At 38.1% G+C, this 15175-nt stretch overlaps 1 protein-coding gene across 4 annotated transcripts in view; it reads right to left on the minus strand.

Moving 5' to 3' along the window:
- Window positions 1-660: 660 nt before the first annotated feature.
- Window positions 661-15175, minus strand: part of LOC136852956 (monocarboxylate transporter 10-like) — a 530164-nt gene continuing 515649 nt past the window's right edge. For all 4 annotated transcript variants that reach the window (XM_067128030.1, XM_067128029.1, XM_067128031.1 and 1 more), the window contains 6 exons: window positions 10408-10485; window positions 9763-9961; window positions 8040-8247; window positions 6275-6448; window positions 5332-5464; window positions 661-4101 (listed from right to left, as the gene is read on the minus strand). In XM_067128030.1, coding sequence (XP_066984131.1) covers window positions 3447-4101; window positions 5332-5464; window positions 6275-6448; window positions 8040-8247; window positions 9763-9961; window positions 10408-10485 — 1447 coding nt within the window. In that variant the 3' untranslated portion in view covers window positions 661-3446. The remainder of the gene's footprint in view (window positions 4102-5331; window positions 5465-6274; window positions 6449-8039; window positions 8248-9762; window positions 9962-10407; window positions 10486-15175) is intronic.

Raw genomic sequence — 15175 nt, forward strand, 5'->3', positions numbered from 1 at the left:
AGCGAATGGAACAGGGTTGATGTATCAAAAAGAGAGAAAATGCCTGGCTTCAAGTCCAAACAGTTTTGATAGAGTGAGCAGCTAGACCTAGGAGTAAAAATTAGTTCATACTGTACAGCCTGCATTTCAATTTGTTTCATGATGCTAGTGGTATTAAATCCACTGGTATCACCATTGCAGTACTGGTACAATAATAGTGAGTATCACTATTACAGTTGCCAATTTTGCTGTTATTGGTGTATTCTCTTCCATTCTCTTCTGTTCCAGTTTGTTTTCTTGGAGACCTTAGCATTCTGTAAAGAAAAGTTTGATTTGTTCCTGAGTAGTTATTAGAATCTTTTAATAGTTGCAGTTTTATTCTGATCCAAATTACATCAATATTTTCAATGTTTCCAACATATTGAGACTTCCAATTGTACAAACCTTGGCAATCGCGTGGTCCTGCACTGGTGTTTCGCTTCCCAGGGCACCACCAGGATTTGAAGGATTTATTTTGTATCCTTACTGCCAACAGGACAACTGGTTTTCTATACCCCAACATTTGTTATGTCAAAAAGGCTGCTTAAAGATATGTACTTGGTGAAAATAAAGCATATTACCCTTCAACTCCTTACCATCTACCACCAGGCGTAGTCTGAATGTTGAATGACTGGACACACACAGGTTTTTCCACATTTAATTCAATTTCACATACAACTTAAAGGAGCTTTTTACAGGATTGATGAAATTGCACATACCTCCCTAGCTTGACTTGAAGCACATGAAAAGCAGCACATAAAATGACAAAAAAAAAGAGAAACATTATTTCCAGAGATTGCTGCTATGCAGTACAACATTCTTGTCAATACTTTCATCAGAGCTGTTCCAGGTACAACAGACAGACTTCGTTCTGAAAACGAGGTTACTTTCTTCGAGTTACTTCCACGGAGACTAATAATGTTCTAGGTAGCAACAATTTCAAGCTTGGGAGATATTTTTTTTATGATGTATTTTCAATCATTCTAATCAACTGGGAGCTGCATCGCAAAAAATTTGCAATGGAACGGCCCGAGTCGATTGCGAGTGACGCTTCTTTGATAAGACTGTATGAAGTAATGGATTATTACTGTTTACATAAAATCTGAATATATTTCTGTTTTTCATTCACTTCCTGGACTTCATTCACACTTATAAAATACAAAAATCTCTTAAATTTCCCTTATAAATTCAACATTATACTGGCCATTTGTTTTCCAGTAGGCTTCACTTTGCACCAGAGCTTGGTCAACTATTTCTAATAGTGGTCACTGGCATTTTTAACACTCAAGGCTACTTGTCAGGAAAATAGCATGTAACATAAAACAGCTAAAGTACAACAACTGAATGAGGCTCACTTTATCAATGGCATTGTATTCTTTATTTTACTACACCTGGGGGTCACCTGGTCTAAAGTTGTATAAACAATGGTACTCTGTGATACTGCATACAAAATTATGTTTCTCTGCTTTCATGCTCATTAAGTAGTTTACAAACACTTTGACTATTTGGTTCCTTCTCTTTCAGAGCTCTGGACTCCCGTCAGAGAGATTTTTGTGACACTCCTGAAGTTCTCAAAAGCCTTCAGTACCATGAATAATGCTTCAACTGCTTCCACAAACGAAAGTCACAGGGTTGAATATTCATTAGGAATTCCAGCCAAGAATTAAATTTGAAAGAGCAATGGAATGGAGGCATATTTTTAATATATAATTTTGAATACTGTGCTGTATAATTTGGGCTTGCTGTTATAGCAATGATGCACTTCCTAGTGTGTGATTTTGGGAGAGGATTAAATATACGGTAATTTTTTATGCATATTTCAATGCACAACATACTTGACCAACTGTCACTGGGGTTCAGTATATAGCTTTTACTTATTACACTTCATAGACTGGAGCTGGACCTTGAATAGAAAGTGGAGGGTTCCTTAAAACGAGCAGGAAGACTTGAGTGAGCGACCTTGCGGGAAGGTGGAACCAACTTTGGAAGTTAAAGATTTGCTTTTAGTGTCCTATCTTGAATTCTTTTAATCTGAAGTTAATATTTTATTATGTAAAGCATTTTCAAAACTTTATCTGTTCCACTGTTATGCTACAATCTTTCATCTGGACCTGATATATGAAAAGTATTTTACCGCACACGAAATCCTAAGAAAACATACGTTACTCCCTTTGTGGTATCAAATTCAAAATGAAACCCTAGAAAACGTATTTAGCTAATTCCTTCATCCAGCTCGGAAAATAATCCTGAGATTCAGTGGAAAATAAATAAAATTCTAGTGCATTCAGATTTACATTCAAAGCCTCACATTCAAAATACTTGTCTACCGGCAGAGGGGTAAAAGCTACTGGGGGTATGCAAATGTGCAAAATTTGTCAAATGTGAAAGCTTCATGTTAATTGTACACTTTTACAGTTTCAGGGGACTCCACGTATTAAGGGGGCCTTATCATTTATAAATTTGGACGGTATACAACATTTTTCGTTGAACTTGGTGGTCCAGCCTAAGTTGGGACAGGTGCCTAAGTTTTGGGGAAGCCTGAGACAGACAGCAAGTCGTGAATGGGTACTCTTGGTAGTCAAAAAGTTCAATTTGTTTTACTGAATACTAAAACACCCATTAATGGGCTAATCTGATGGGCGTGACATTCTTCTGTTTGACTTCTTGATGATTACTGCACTGCATTTAATATTTCCTAAATTAAACTTGATTTAATTACAATGATTAATTTAGTAAAGTTGGAGTTGGTGATTCAGAAAACAATCTTGAATTTCAAGGTTATGAAATTATTAGGCTTTTGCATTTAAATACCCAGAAGGCTTAGTAGTATACCTCTTAAAGTATACTTACAAATTTGGCTACTGTTTTCATCTTACAATCATCAGTCGACTGGAATTCCAACACTAGGCCATATCTATTATTTCTCTACATTGCAAGACAGTACTGCCTCGAATTCACACATGCATAACTCTCCTGACGGAAGCTGAAAGCATTGGTCATGACTACACCTAAGTCATTCAGTCATCACAATTAGAAAACTTTTTTGGCTTTTAAAAAAGTATATTAAATTGTGGCAGATCACGCCCAAATGGCTCTCTCGTGTATAAAAACAAATTGACTAAGATTTCATGAAGCCTATGTTTAAGTAAGTAAGTAAGTTAAGTAAGAAGTCCACCAGATTCGTACAAATATTTTTCAGCCTATTGTCCTTCTTATCATGGAAGACGTTTCCATAGAGAAGTAAAACAATATCCACTTACCTACGGGAGAGGAGTCTTTCAAGTAAAATCATACTTTTTTCTAAGAAATTTTTTTTCTTTATAGTGATGGGTTAATTTCACAATTCTTTACTACGAAGGCAGAATAGACACCATCATCATCATCATCACGGCGGCGGGGGCGGCGCAGCTGTGTCACAATATCCACTCTCAGACGGACGCTTCCTCTATCACTGTAATACTGCGGAAATTCCCGGACTTAAGATTAGGTCTCTGCGCGCCCGCGATTGGGGGCGGAGGCGGCTGCTGCTGCTGCGGCTCCTGAGTCGACGTGGCAACGCCGCTCACTACGCCACAGCCCGCACCCGCGCTCGCAACTCCTCCTCCTCCTGCAGAAGAAGCAGCCGCAGCCGCCTTTTCGAGCTTCCTCGGCGAGGAGGAGTCTTTGCAGTTCGCCGACGAAGACGACTGCCTCGTCAGCGACAGCAGGCGCCGCTTGCCCCGCCTGTCGAGGATGTAAGGAACCGACGAAATGTCGTTGTGTTTGAGGTTGTTCTCGTACTCGCTCATCATCAGGTAGTTCTCGACCTTGTCGCAGGAGGTGATGCAGTCGCCCAGGTACTCGAGCTCGAAGAGGTGGTCCGGGAGGTCCATGTCGGCGATGCCTTCCTCGGAGATGCAGGTGAGTTCCGGCTTGCTCCGGGGCTCCTGCGGGTCGAAGGTGTAAGAGCGCTGCTGCAGCACGGCCAGGGACGGAGCGTGTCCTTTGGGGTTGTCTAGAGTGAGGTGGGCCAGGGAGTCGCGCCGGCGGGTCTCAGGGCACGAGGGTTTCCCGCAGGTGTGAGACTCCGAAGTGTCGTGGTTCCTGTGAAAACGATAAAAAATTATTAAATATATATACATCAGGAATTGAGTCTAGTACAGTAACACACAAAGACTAAAAATCAACGTATTCTACTCCCGTAATGCTTTATCATCACATATTCAAGAATTTACTTTTCAAAAGGCATTTTATTCTGCATTACCATTATTATAATAAAACCCTACCAAATATTACTGTTATCATTACAGATCAGAGTAACGTGTCCATTTTTAGACTAAGGGCACAAACTACTACTTTTTTTTTTTTTTTCAAGCGATTTGAAGATTCTAGCAAGGGCAACGAAGTTGGAGAGTTGTAGGTGGAAAGACACTACATGGAAGCTGCAAAGAGCAGTTAGCACCATCTACAGTGTGCCACGAGGAGCAAACTTTACCTTAAGTGGTAACAACCCAAGGGGAACCCACTGGATAAAAATTCCCAAGGCTTATTCAAGAGATTAGTTCTTCATCTAATAACTGCAGCTGATTATCACTGCAATGAGTGACAAAGCGACTGCTAGTCTTCAGCAAATCACTAAAATCCTAAAATGGAAACAGTTTCACAGCAGTATCTGCCAAAATTCCTTTTTCCTTGTAAATTTTCCTAAAATGAAATATGCCACCTATTGGACTCGTGAAACACTAATCCACAAGTTACTGCAGTTTCAGAATGATTCTTCAATGCTTTCCACGAGTATTTAGGGGGTCCCATTTGCAGTATTTGCAAAATCAGCAGTGAGGCAAGGGAGTATCTACCATTTTTCTCAGTTTTGTATTTTTGCAGAAACTGCAGGCTTCCATTTTAGGCAGTATAAGGTGTTTACGCTATGTGGTCAGTATCCTAAGGGCACTTTTCAGTGTCAACTGATCCACATTGGTGCTAAAGTCAATAAGATATAAAAATGCAGAAAATGACACTTTGAGGATGAAAAATGGCTGTACCTTTAAGATTATACGATGACATTGTTAGAAGAATCAATGATGCAAAAGAATGAAAACGTCACCATTGATAAGTATGATGATTCAAGATAAAAAAATCACCTTACTATTTAATATATTTTTGTAAAGTTTGTATTTTGTCAAAGGAATTAAAATTTTGTTTACAGAAAAAGTTCTACACATGCCCTAGGAGATGAATTAGCCTACCTTCTGTTAATTTAATCTTACATTTACTTATCTTTTTATCCATTTTCTCAGACAGAAACTGAGCCAAGATACGAAAAGGAATACTCACTTATGACTATTCTTCTGCTTAGCAACGTTTCTTCGATGTATGTCGATGAGAAAGATTGTCATGGATCCAAAAATCACGAAAGTCGACGAAAAATAATAACCAGCTTTGTCTCCGTAGCCGATGTTGATGTAACCTGAAAAATCGGGCGAAAATCAGACCTCTGAAATGTTCCTTTGCTGATAATTTTTACAGTAACTGTACGCTGTACTCTTTGGAAATTCATTGCTGTAATAACAGGAGGAAATATTAAGTTAGTGCCACATTAGTTTTACAGTTACTGTATTTTTGGGGAAATTTATTACTGTAATATAACAAGGAAATATTACATGACCATGTATGTAAGTTAGGTTCTGTAGTTACTTAGTACAGAAATTTGCTGAAAAATCAATTTATTTATAAAATCGAAAACAAAGTGAAGTACAATTTAAACAAATCTGGTTACATGAATTTAATAGTACATATTAAGTAACTCAGAAGGGTTGCATTAAACATAACACTGCCTTGTAAAAGGTATCAAAACTGCATAATTCATATAACCCTGAGAGTTGCTTGCAACTTTTTATCAAAATGCAAAGCCTTTTTGTTCCTAAAGTAATGTACAGTGCACAAAATCCTAATCATTATTAGCTTCCTTGAATTTAAATGATAAACTTAGGTTGAAAATCAGTCAGACAAGATGAAATACTGTAACGATTACAGGATACAGTTCTTGCAAAGGATAATGAAACACAACACCAGAAGTGACATAAAAATAATGAAAATAAGGTCACCCAAGAGTAATAAACGACAAAGAATTTTTATTTTATAATCTGAAAGCAGAGTCAATCAAGTGCAAACTAAATAAGGATTAAATCATGTTACTGAAACATACCTGTGACAAATACTCAAACAGTTGTCACCCATTAATAATTCACACCTGTCCAACTGTCCTGACTCGACTCACCTGTGATGGGTACACCAATGGCCGTGGGAATCGCCTGGGAACACTGCACGAAGCCCCAGGTTCGGGCGAAGTTCCGGGCACGGACTTTTTCGTACGTGTACATCTTCAGGGAGTAGTGGAACCCCCCACAGAAGATTCCGTACAACCAGGCGAACATGACGTAACCATGGTAACCTGGGAACGAATGATATAAGGTTGTTTACATCGCGTTACCATGGTAACTGGGAACACATATAATAGGGTATTTCACATCGCGTTGCCATGGTAACCTGCCAACGAATGCAGTGGGGTATTTTACATCACATAACCATGGTAACTGGGAACAAATATAATAGGGTATTTTACATAGCATAATCATGGTTACCTGTGAACAATAAAATAGTATATTTTGCTTAGTCTGTCATTTTGCTATGGGTGGAAAATGTGAGGAGATTCACCAAGAAAAAATGTCCATCTTTGTAAAAATACTGTCACCCCAAATTCCAGTGGATTCAGAAACGCTTCATGGTTTAAATTTAACTCAGAAATTCCACATGTCAAAGACTACATAATGGTCCTTCCCCATACTGAAGACAAAGGAAGGAGAGAGAGAGAGAGAGAGAGAGAGAGAGAGAGAGAGAGAGAGAGAGAGAGATTTTCACACGTTTTGTGAGTTCATTTCACACAGACAGTGGAATATACCACAAAATTCTAGTATGATATTATTGTAATATCTTTCTCATTTCAATATCTTGGAATGTAAGAGTATCATGTATACTGTAACATACATAATTGATTCATACGTACTTCATGTGTTTTATGTAATGCTAGACAAAGCTGAAAAGCAGTTATTAATGTTATACAAATACAGTAGTTTAAGGAATACTATGCAACAGCTACACACTACAGAACTACAGTAATACTACAGTTTACTGTGGAACAATAAACTGTATTAAATATTAGATAAATCTAATATTTAATATTAAATCATAAATCTAAAAGATATTACCCCGCAGACTCAGAATCATTTTAAACTCGCGGGAAATCGTGATCTCGTCTCCCCCCCCTACACACACGCCCTCCCAAATCAACCCCCACCCCTCTCTCTCTCTCTCTCTCTCTCTCTCTCTCTCTCTCTCTGCCCCTCCCCATTCATCAGACTGGCCGACAGGCAGAGGACCACTTGAAGCCGAAAATGCGCGAATTGAAAGCCCATCCTCTCCTGTCCCATAAAGCAGTCGAAGGGAGAGAGAGAGAGAGAGAGAGAGAGAGATTAACCATCCCATAAGATATGCGATTTCCTTTCCTTTAATTTCATCTTACGTTCTTCCCATTTCCAAAGGAATTCGGGCAGTTCTGGGCTGGGTCTCTTCATTTTCCGATGTCACGGATGGAGGGAGAGAGAGAGAGAGAGAGAGAGAGAGAGAGAGAGAGAGAGAGAGAGAGAGAGAGAGAGAGAGAGAGAGAGAGATTTGATTGGGGCATAACTTCTCAAAACATGACACCAAACCATTCGTACAGATTCTTCTGTTCTCATGAAATAATCATAAAGTCTTAAAAAAATTTGATTTAACTTTACATTCCCAAAACTCCTATTTTTCCTATATTTACAAGAGAAGATAACAATCCGTACAATTTATTTCTTCTATAAACTCCAATTGAAGCTCTTTCTATAGGCCTATAAGAAAAGAAGGCAAAAACAAAGTGTCTCCATTTTAATACACAACTTCTTCTTCTTCTTCTGTACGATCTACAAGAACAGAAATCCCCCTCAGCCCTTCCTCACCTTCTACAGCAGTGAAGGCCAAGGTAGCCACGCCACAGAGGAACATGGACGCCTGGCAGAGGTACTGGCGTCCTACCCGACACTCTGTGTTCTTCTGCACCACGACGAAGCCGAAGGCGCAGCAGCCGATTACCCAGCCGACGCCCAGGTACGTCTGCAGGAGAAGGACGGACGAATCTTCGAGGCCTTCTTCTTCGGCTTGGTGTGCCTGGAGGGAGAGAGAGAGAGAAGGAAGAGAGTGAGAGAGACAGAGAGAAGGCGTCTGGTTTCAGTATCAGAAGATAGACCGACGCTTGGTGACTGTCGTTCAGTAGTGCTAAGTGTATTACTTTGTAAATCTCTAAATTCGGTGCCCCACTACATAACTTATTGTTAGTATCGTTAAATATTCAAAACATACTCATATTGTTACTTTATTACAAAGAAAAACAATTAAATTGCAAAATAAAAAAAAACATGAAATTATTCGAAACAATTAGGACTAGTTACATTCAATCTAAGAACAACAGATTAAAAATAAGTAAGAAGTTATGAACTGAATTATTAACTTCAACAGCCATCCAACTGAGAGAGAGAGAGAGAGAGAGAGAGAGAGAGAGAGAGAGAGAGAGAGAGAGAGAGAGAGAGAGAGAGAGGTTATCCAATCAATCATGTCACACGAATACTAGACAACAAGTCGGAAATATAGTGAAGAAATTTTCCTCCCAAATTAGAATCATACCAGACTTATGTCTCCTCTCTCTCTCTCTCTCTCTCTCTCTCTCTCTCTGTCCTGCCTCAAAGGGTCGAAGAAGAGATTTAGCGGGGGACATCTATTGCCAAACAGATCTGGAACGCGACGGCGAGTTTGTGCCAAATTTATAGCCGACAAAACAAGATGCAACTTTAGTGAAAGACGCCTCTAAAAGATGGCTCACCAAAACATTGCGAGAGGATATTTTCGGAGTCGCCTTGTATGCTGTGCTAAAGACGATGCCTTTCTTTTGTTAGTTATCGGTGTTTTGTGCTAATTAAGAGATCGTTTTTAAAAGATTTACGTTAGGTTTAGTTCAGGTTTGGTTGTCTTGCGTTTAGACCAATGTATACTCTTAGGTTTTAACAGGATACAGCTTTATATTTTTTGATACAATATACAATATTCGAATCAAACCACTAAATATACTATGATAACATCACTCTTCTTTGTAATCAGTAATTTAAAACGTTTAAATTCCAGTGATGGCAAAATAATATTCATATACGCAAATCGACAAGACGAACTCAAATTAGACCGACGATTAGGTCTAAGCTAATACGTCATAGGTCTAAGCCAAACCTCACATCTAAATGTGATTTTGTAAGTTATATTAACGGTTTAAAAACCCAAAATGAATTTTTATTGTACATATAATTGTATAGGATACAGTAATTACATCCAATCACTTATAGCTGACACGGACCGACGAGTACTGTAGGTCTAGGCTAACACGTCATAGTTCTAGACCAAACCTCAAATCTAAACGTGATTTAATAAGTTCTGTTGAGGATTTAAAGCCCAAAATTACTTATCCTTCTAAATATAATACCAAAAGATACAGAAATTACAACGAATCACTCATAGATGGCGCGAAAACTACGTAGAAAGACATTTTCCATCACGCCCAACGAGCGAAAAACAAAGGCGAATCGACACTAGACCGACACGTAAACGAAACTGGAAGAAGCCCCGCCCCCTTCCTCTCACCAAATAAATAATAGGAGTGGTAATGCCGAAGGAGGAGAGTCCTATGGACACCAGGAGGATTTGTACTGTCCTGCTCCTGAGGGTGGTGAGGTCGAAGAAGGGCGGCTTGTCGTCCTGGCGGTTCTTCTCTTTCACCTTGCGCTTCTGGTTCTTCAGGTGCAAGATGGCGCGGCGCTGCGGGTGGTACAGAGACGCCGATCTGGAAAAGGGGATTTGGGAAGGTTATAGAATTTTAAAATGGTGCTGATGAGAGAGAGAGAGAGAGAGAGAGAGAGAGAGAGTTATTTGTACTATATAATATTAATAAGAAGAGATACGGACAGCTGATTGAGAGAGAGAGAGAGAGAGAGAGAGAGAGAGAGAGAGAGAGAGAGAGAGAGAGAGAGAGAGAGAGAGAGAGTTATTTATACTATAATATTAATAAGAAGAGCAGATACGGACAGCTGATTGAGAGAGAGAGAGAGAGAGAGAGAGAGAGAGAGAGAGAGAGAGAGAGAGAGAGAGAGAGAGAGAGAGAGAGAGTTATTTATACTATAATATTAATAAGAAGAGCAGATACGGCTGATTGAGAGAGAGAGAGAGAGAGAGAGAGAGAGAGAGAGAGAGAGAGAGAGAGAGAGAGAGAGAGAGAGAGAGATGGCTCACCTGTAGAATGTCCCCATCAGGAAGGTGAGAAAGATGACACCTGTGACCGCTTGTAGGCCCAGTCTCCATCCCACAGAGCTGTAAGAATAAAAAAATATTATTATTATTATTATTATTATTAAGTAAACCACACGGAAATAATTAAAGTGGTTGATATTGCTTGGTGTTCGATATCAAATTAATAATAATAATAATAATAATAATAATAATAATAATAATAATAATAATAATAATAATAGTGAATTTGAAAAGTCAAGCTTTTTTCCGGACCTAATTTTGAGTTTTCTGAAACATTATTACTATTACTACTATTATTAGCATAGCCGCTATGTTTTTATCTATGTCTTTATTGTTTTGATGTTATTACTGTTTTTGTTGTTGTTTTAGTTCGTTCACTGCTGACAAAGACAACACTGTCTTGATGAAACCAAGCAAATAAAATACTAAAGTAAAACTATGATTAAAATAATATTCTTAGGGGTTGGTAGAGGATAACTCACACTCTCTCTCTCTCTCTCTCTCTCTCTCTCTCTCTCTCTCCCATAAATAAAACCCAGACATAATCACAAAATCAAATTGGCACAACAGACTTTTAATGAAAATTGTAATTAATACGAGGCACGCAAATATGTTAATTAATTGCGTCATAAGCATTACACGTCATTGGAGTCAAATTACGATCTCCTGGTTGGGGAGGGGAGGAGGGAGTGGAAGGGGGAAGGGGAGGGGAGGGGAGGGGGGGAGGGAAGGGGAGGGGAGGGGAGGGGAATGGGAGGGAAACGGGAGGGGGGGGAGGGGAGGGTAGGAGAGGAGAGGGGAGTTGAAGGGGGGGGAGAGGGAATGGGAGGAGGAAGAGGAGGAGAGGGAGGAGGGGAGGGGAGGGAGGAGGAGTAGGAGGCTAGGAGAGGAGAGGGGAGTTGAAGGGGGAGGGGAGGAAGAAGGGAAGGGGAGGGGAGGGGAAGAAATAAGATAACAGCCTTGGGTAAGTTGCACAAGTAATTGTGGGTAATTACTTACGGAAATACTGCACGGGATTACGGTAATTACACAGGGAGTTGTCACGAATGGTAATTTCAGAGCTGAGAGAGAGAGAGAGAGAGAGAGAGCAATCTCCTGTCATGTCTCATAAGCCTTTATATAAACATATTGCATGTTGAACTGTCACAATTTGCATGCAAAGAACAAGTGGAAATGAGTGTAAGTGGATATAATTGTCCGGTGGTAAACAGTGATCACAGGTGTTCTGTGCTGAACTGTGTAGGATTAATTAACCTTAATAAAACTTGAATTCTTTATCTTGTCAATATTCTGCAAAGTTCACATTTTAACTACCAGCTTTCAAAATCACCTTATGAGGCCAAATGAGAAAAAGCATTATTTTAAAACATTATTAATATCCTACTGGTTTCTATTCTAGCTCACTTTTGAAATCAGGGTAAAATTTGATATATTTCCAACACTTCCAAAATTCGCATTTAACCATCATTCTGATACGCGAATTCCAATAAAAAATATATTAAAAATATTAAATCAAAACATATTTTTACTTTTTGGTCTTATTTACGAGACGTGGAATCTGCTTCCCGTATCTTTTATCAGAATAAAAAGCTTCGTTCTCCATGCTTCCAATATTTTTTTCTTTTTTAAAAAGCTTCGTACGCCATGCTTCCAATTTTTTTTCTTTCTTAAAAAGCCTCGTACGCCATGCTTCCAATTTTTTCTTTTTTAAAAAGCTTTGTACGCCATGCTTTCAATCTTTTTTTTTAAAAAGCTTCGTACGCCATGCTTCCAATTTTTTTTCTTTCTTAAAAAGCTTCGTACGCCATGCTTCCATTTTTTCTTTTTTAAAAAGCTTCGTACGCCATGCTTCCAATTTTTTTCTTTTTTAAAAGCTTCGTACGCCATGCTCCCAATTTTTTCTTTTTTTAAAAAGCTTCGTACGCCATGAGTGTCAAAAATTCGAAGCCATTGGAGAGCCATTAACGTTTCATCTTGCCGGGGCCATTCTCATTTCATTAACTGTTATCGCAGCGGAAAACGGTTCGCCGTTACGGTAATGGAAACGTTCCGCAACGTTTGACTCTTTTTGTCGTGACGTGATGTTGTCGTTTGGGGATAACGGTTAATAACGCCAGAATCGGGAATCGGTTACGTTTACGAATGGTATCACCGACGGCGTTGTTCTCTGTAATGCATAAATTACTACAGCCTGTATTTTAGGACGGATACAACGAGATACCGCTTCAAAAACTGTTTGATAATATCGACCTTGAATGATCTGGGTTCTAGGCAACACCACACTCAAATAACAGTTTCAAATATAAGTTACTGTTTGATATTTATCTATATTGTTTGCTGTTCAGCTTGATTAAAACAACACTGTCAGCTAATATTGTCTAAATTTCAATTATCTAATAATTAAAAAATAATTAAGCTTAATTATTGTCTGGATAAACTTGGCATTTACCATAATTTCTGTTAAATATAAGAGAAGACAGTACAAGAGGAAGACATCTCTCTCTCTCTCTCTCTCTCTCTCTCTCTCTCTCTCTCTCTCTCTCAGTTTATGCCAGCTGAAAATACTCTCTCACAACTCAGGGCAACGCCAGAAAATTTATTGCCCAATTATCGGCAACAGAAGCATCGAGGCCGTAAAGCCTACGGATATTCCACATAACTTTTCACTAAGAACGAGGTTGCACAGTACGACATAAAGTTATCACAGAAAAGACTTATGCTTTGTTTACTAATAAAAACAGTATTACATAAAACAAGACTGTACTTAATTTTAAAAAGTATTAACAAAAACAAGACTACACTTTCCAAAATAATACATTTAAAATCATTTCACGTAAGCTGTAGAGAAATAACTTCATAAGGCCACCAACCAACCGTCCGTTTTCTTTCAAGATTCTCATTTTCTTTAATGGGAAACCATGATGATATTCACGACTTTTTCTCTCACTCGGTCGAAAATAGGAATCATTTGCCCCTGATGGCAGACAGGGCCGAGGTGTGGCGGCGAAATGGGTACGTCTGATGAAGAACAATTCTTCAAGGGAATGAGATATGAATAAAATTCATGGGGAGGAATCTATAAAAAAAAAAAATTAATGAGATATTTCATAAAAATCCGGTGCCATTTCCAAATAAAATTCCCTACTCCGTTCTCGTTCCACATACAGAAAATGCCCATAACATTCATCTCGGCAAATGGACATTCAATCATGTGATTAGCGTCCGTGCGAGATGTATGGGATGTAATTAATGACATAACGCCGACGAGCGAAGAGGGTACAAATTGCTCTCAGAAATACGGCGAAATAACAGAGATTTACGATGGATATTAAAAACGCCATGAAGAAGAGTTTTAGATATAACTGAGGAGTCACTTGAGGAGTTTTCTTACTTGGAAGCTAATTTATAAATTAAATATAAAGTTATGAAGTTAATGTCTACATAAAATTATACAGTTATGGAGTTAATATATACATAAAACTATACAGTTTCGATAAATATCTTTTAAAAATCATAAAATATTAAATACCATATTAAAATATTATCAAGCAATTGTTTTTATATGAAAAAAATGTTCTGATGAATGTTTGTAGAAACCGACAAATGAATAAAAATTAAGATGTGTTTTAAATGAATTTGAAAAGAATTAATAGAGGATATATACACACGCATATATACACGCATATAAGAGAACACGAGGTAAATATGAGATTACTAAAGACAAGGGGAAATAACTGAGAGAGAGAGAGAGAGAGAGAGAGAGAGAGAGAGAGAGAGAGAGAGAGAGAGAGAGAGACAAAAAATGGGAGGACGAAATGCCCAAGTTGAAGCAAAAATTTCATGAGAGATGAGGAGAGAGAGAAAAATGAGAGAGAGAGAAGAGAAGAGAAGAGAGAGAGAGAGATGAGAGGAGAGAAAATGCCCACAAGTTGAAGCAAAATTTCAGAGAGAGAGAGAGAAAAATTTCAGAGAGAGAGAGAGAGAGAGAGAGAAAGAGAAAAGAGGGAGGACGAAATGGGAGGACGAAAATGCCCACAAGTTGAAGCAAAAATTTCATGAGAGAGAGAGAGAGAGAGAGAGAGAGAGAGAGAGAGAGAGAGAGAGAGAGAGAGAGAGAGAGAGAGAGAGAAAGTTTCCCTTCCAGACCGTCAATAAGTTCGGGCTTTATATTAGACTGGAAGCTGCCCACTGTCACAGCGAAACACAGCCATATATTCAAGACAGAATTCCCTTTACGTCGAATTCTTTTTTTATTATTTTCTATTATCTTTTTAATTTCTGTTAGTACTAAATTTCTCTTTCAATATAAAAGAGGTCTGGCTTCATAAAATAGTCGGGGACAGTAGGTTAAATAAACCAGAAGTGGAAAAATGGGGGGCAGACCCATTTGTTACTTTTAAAAGAGGGTGGTTGTATAACACCGGATAACATTTGTGTTATTTAAAAATTCTCTAATCTTCTGGTTCAGTTTAAATTACGGGTAAAATGAAAATGAAATAAAATGTGAGAGAACAAAATACATGAAGATGGACTTACCTGTGATATATTTAATAAAAAATATTAAAATTATTTTTCATAAAGGTGGCAGACCATAGAAGTTAAATTTGTCCACTAATGACGGTCATATATATATATATATCATATAATATATATATATATATATATATATATATATATATATATATATATATATATATATATATATATATATATATATATATGTGTGTGTGTGTGTGTGTATGTGTGTGTG

Source organism: Macrobrachium rosenbergii, chromosome 26 (assembly GCF_040412425.1).
Source record: "Macrobrachium rosenbergii isolate ZJJX-2024 chromosome 26, ASM4041242v1, whole genome shotgun sequence".
Taxonomy (NCBI): Eukaryota; Metazoa; Arthropoda; class Malacostraca; order Decapoda; family Palaemonidae; genus Macrobrachium; species Macrobrachium rosenbergii.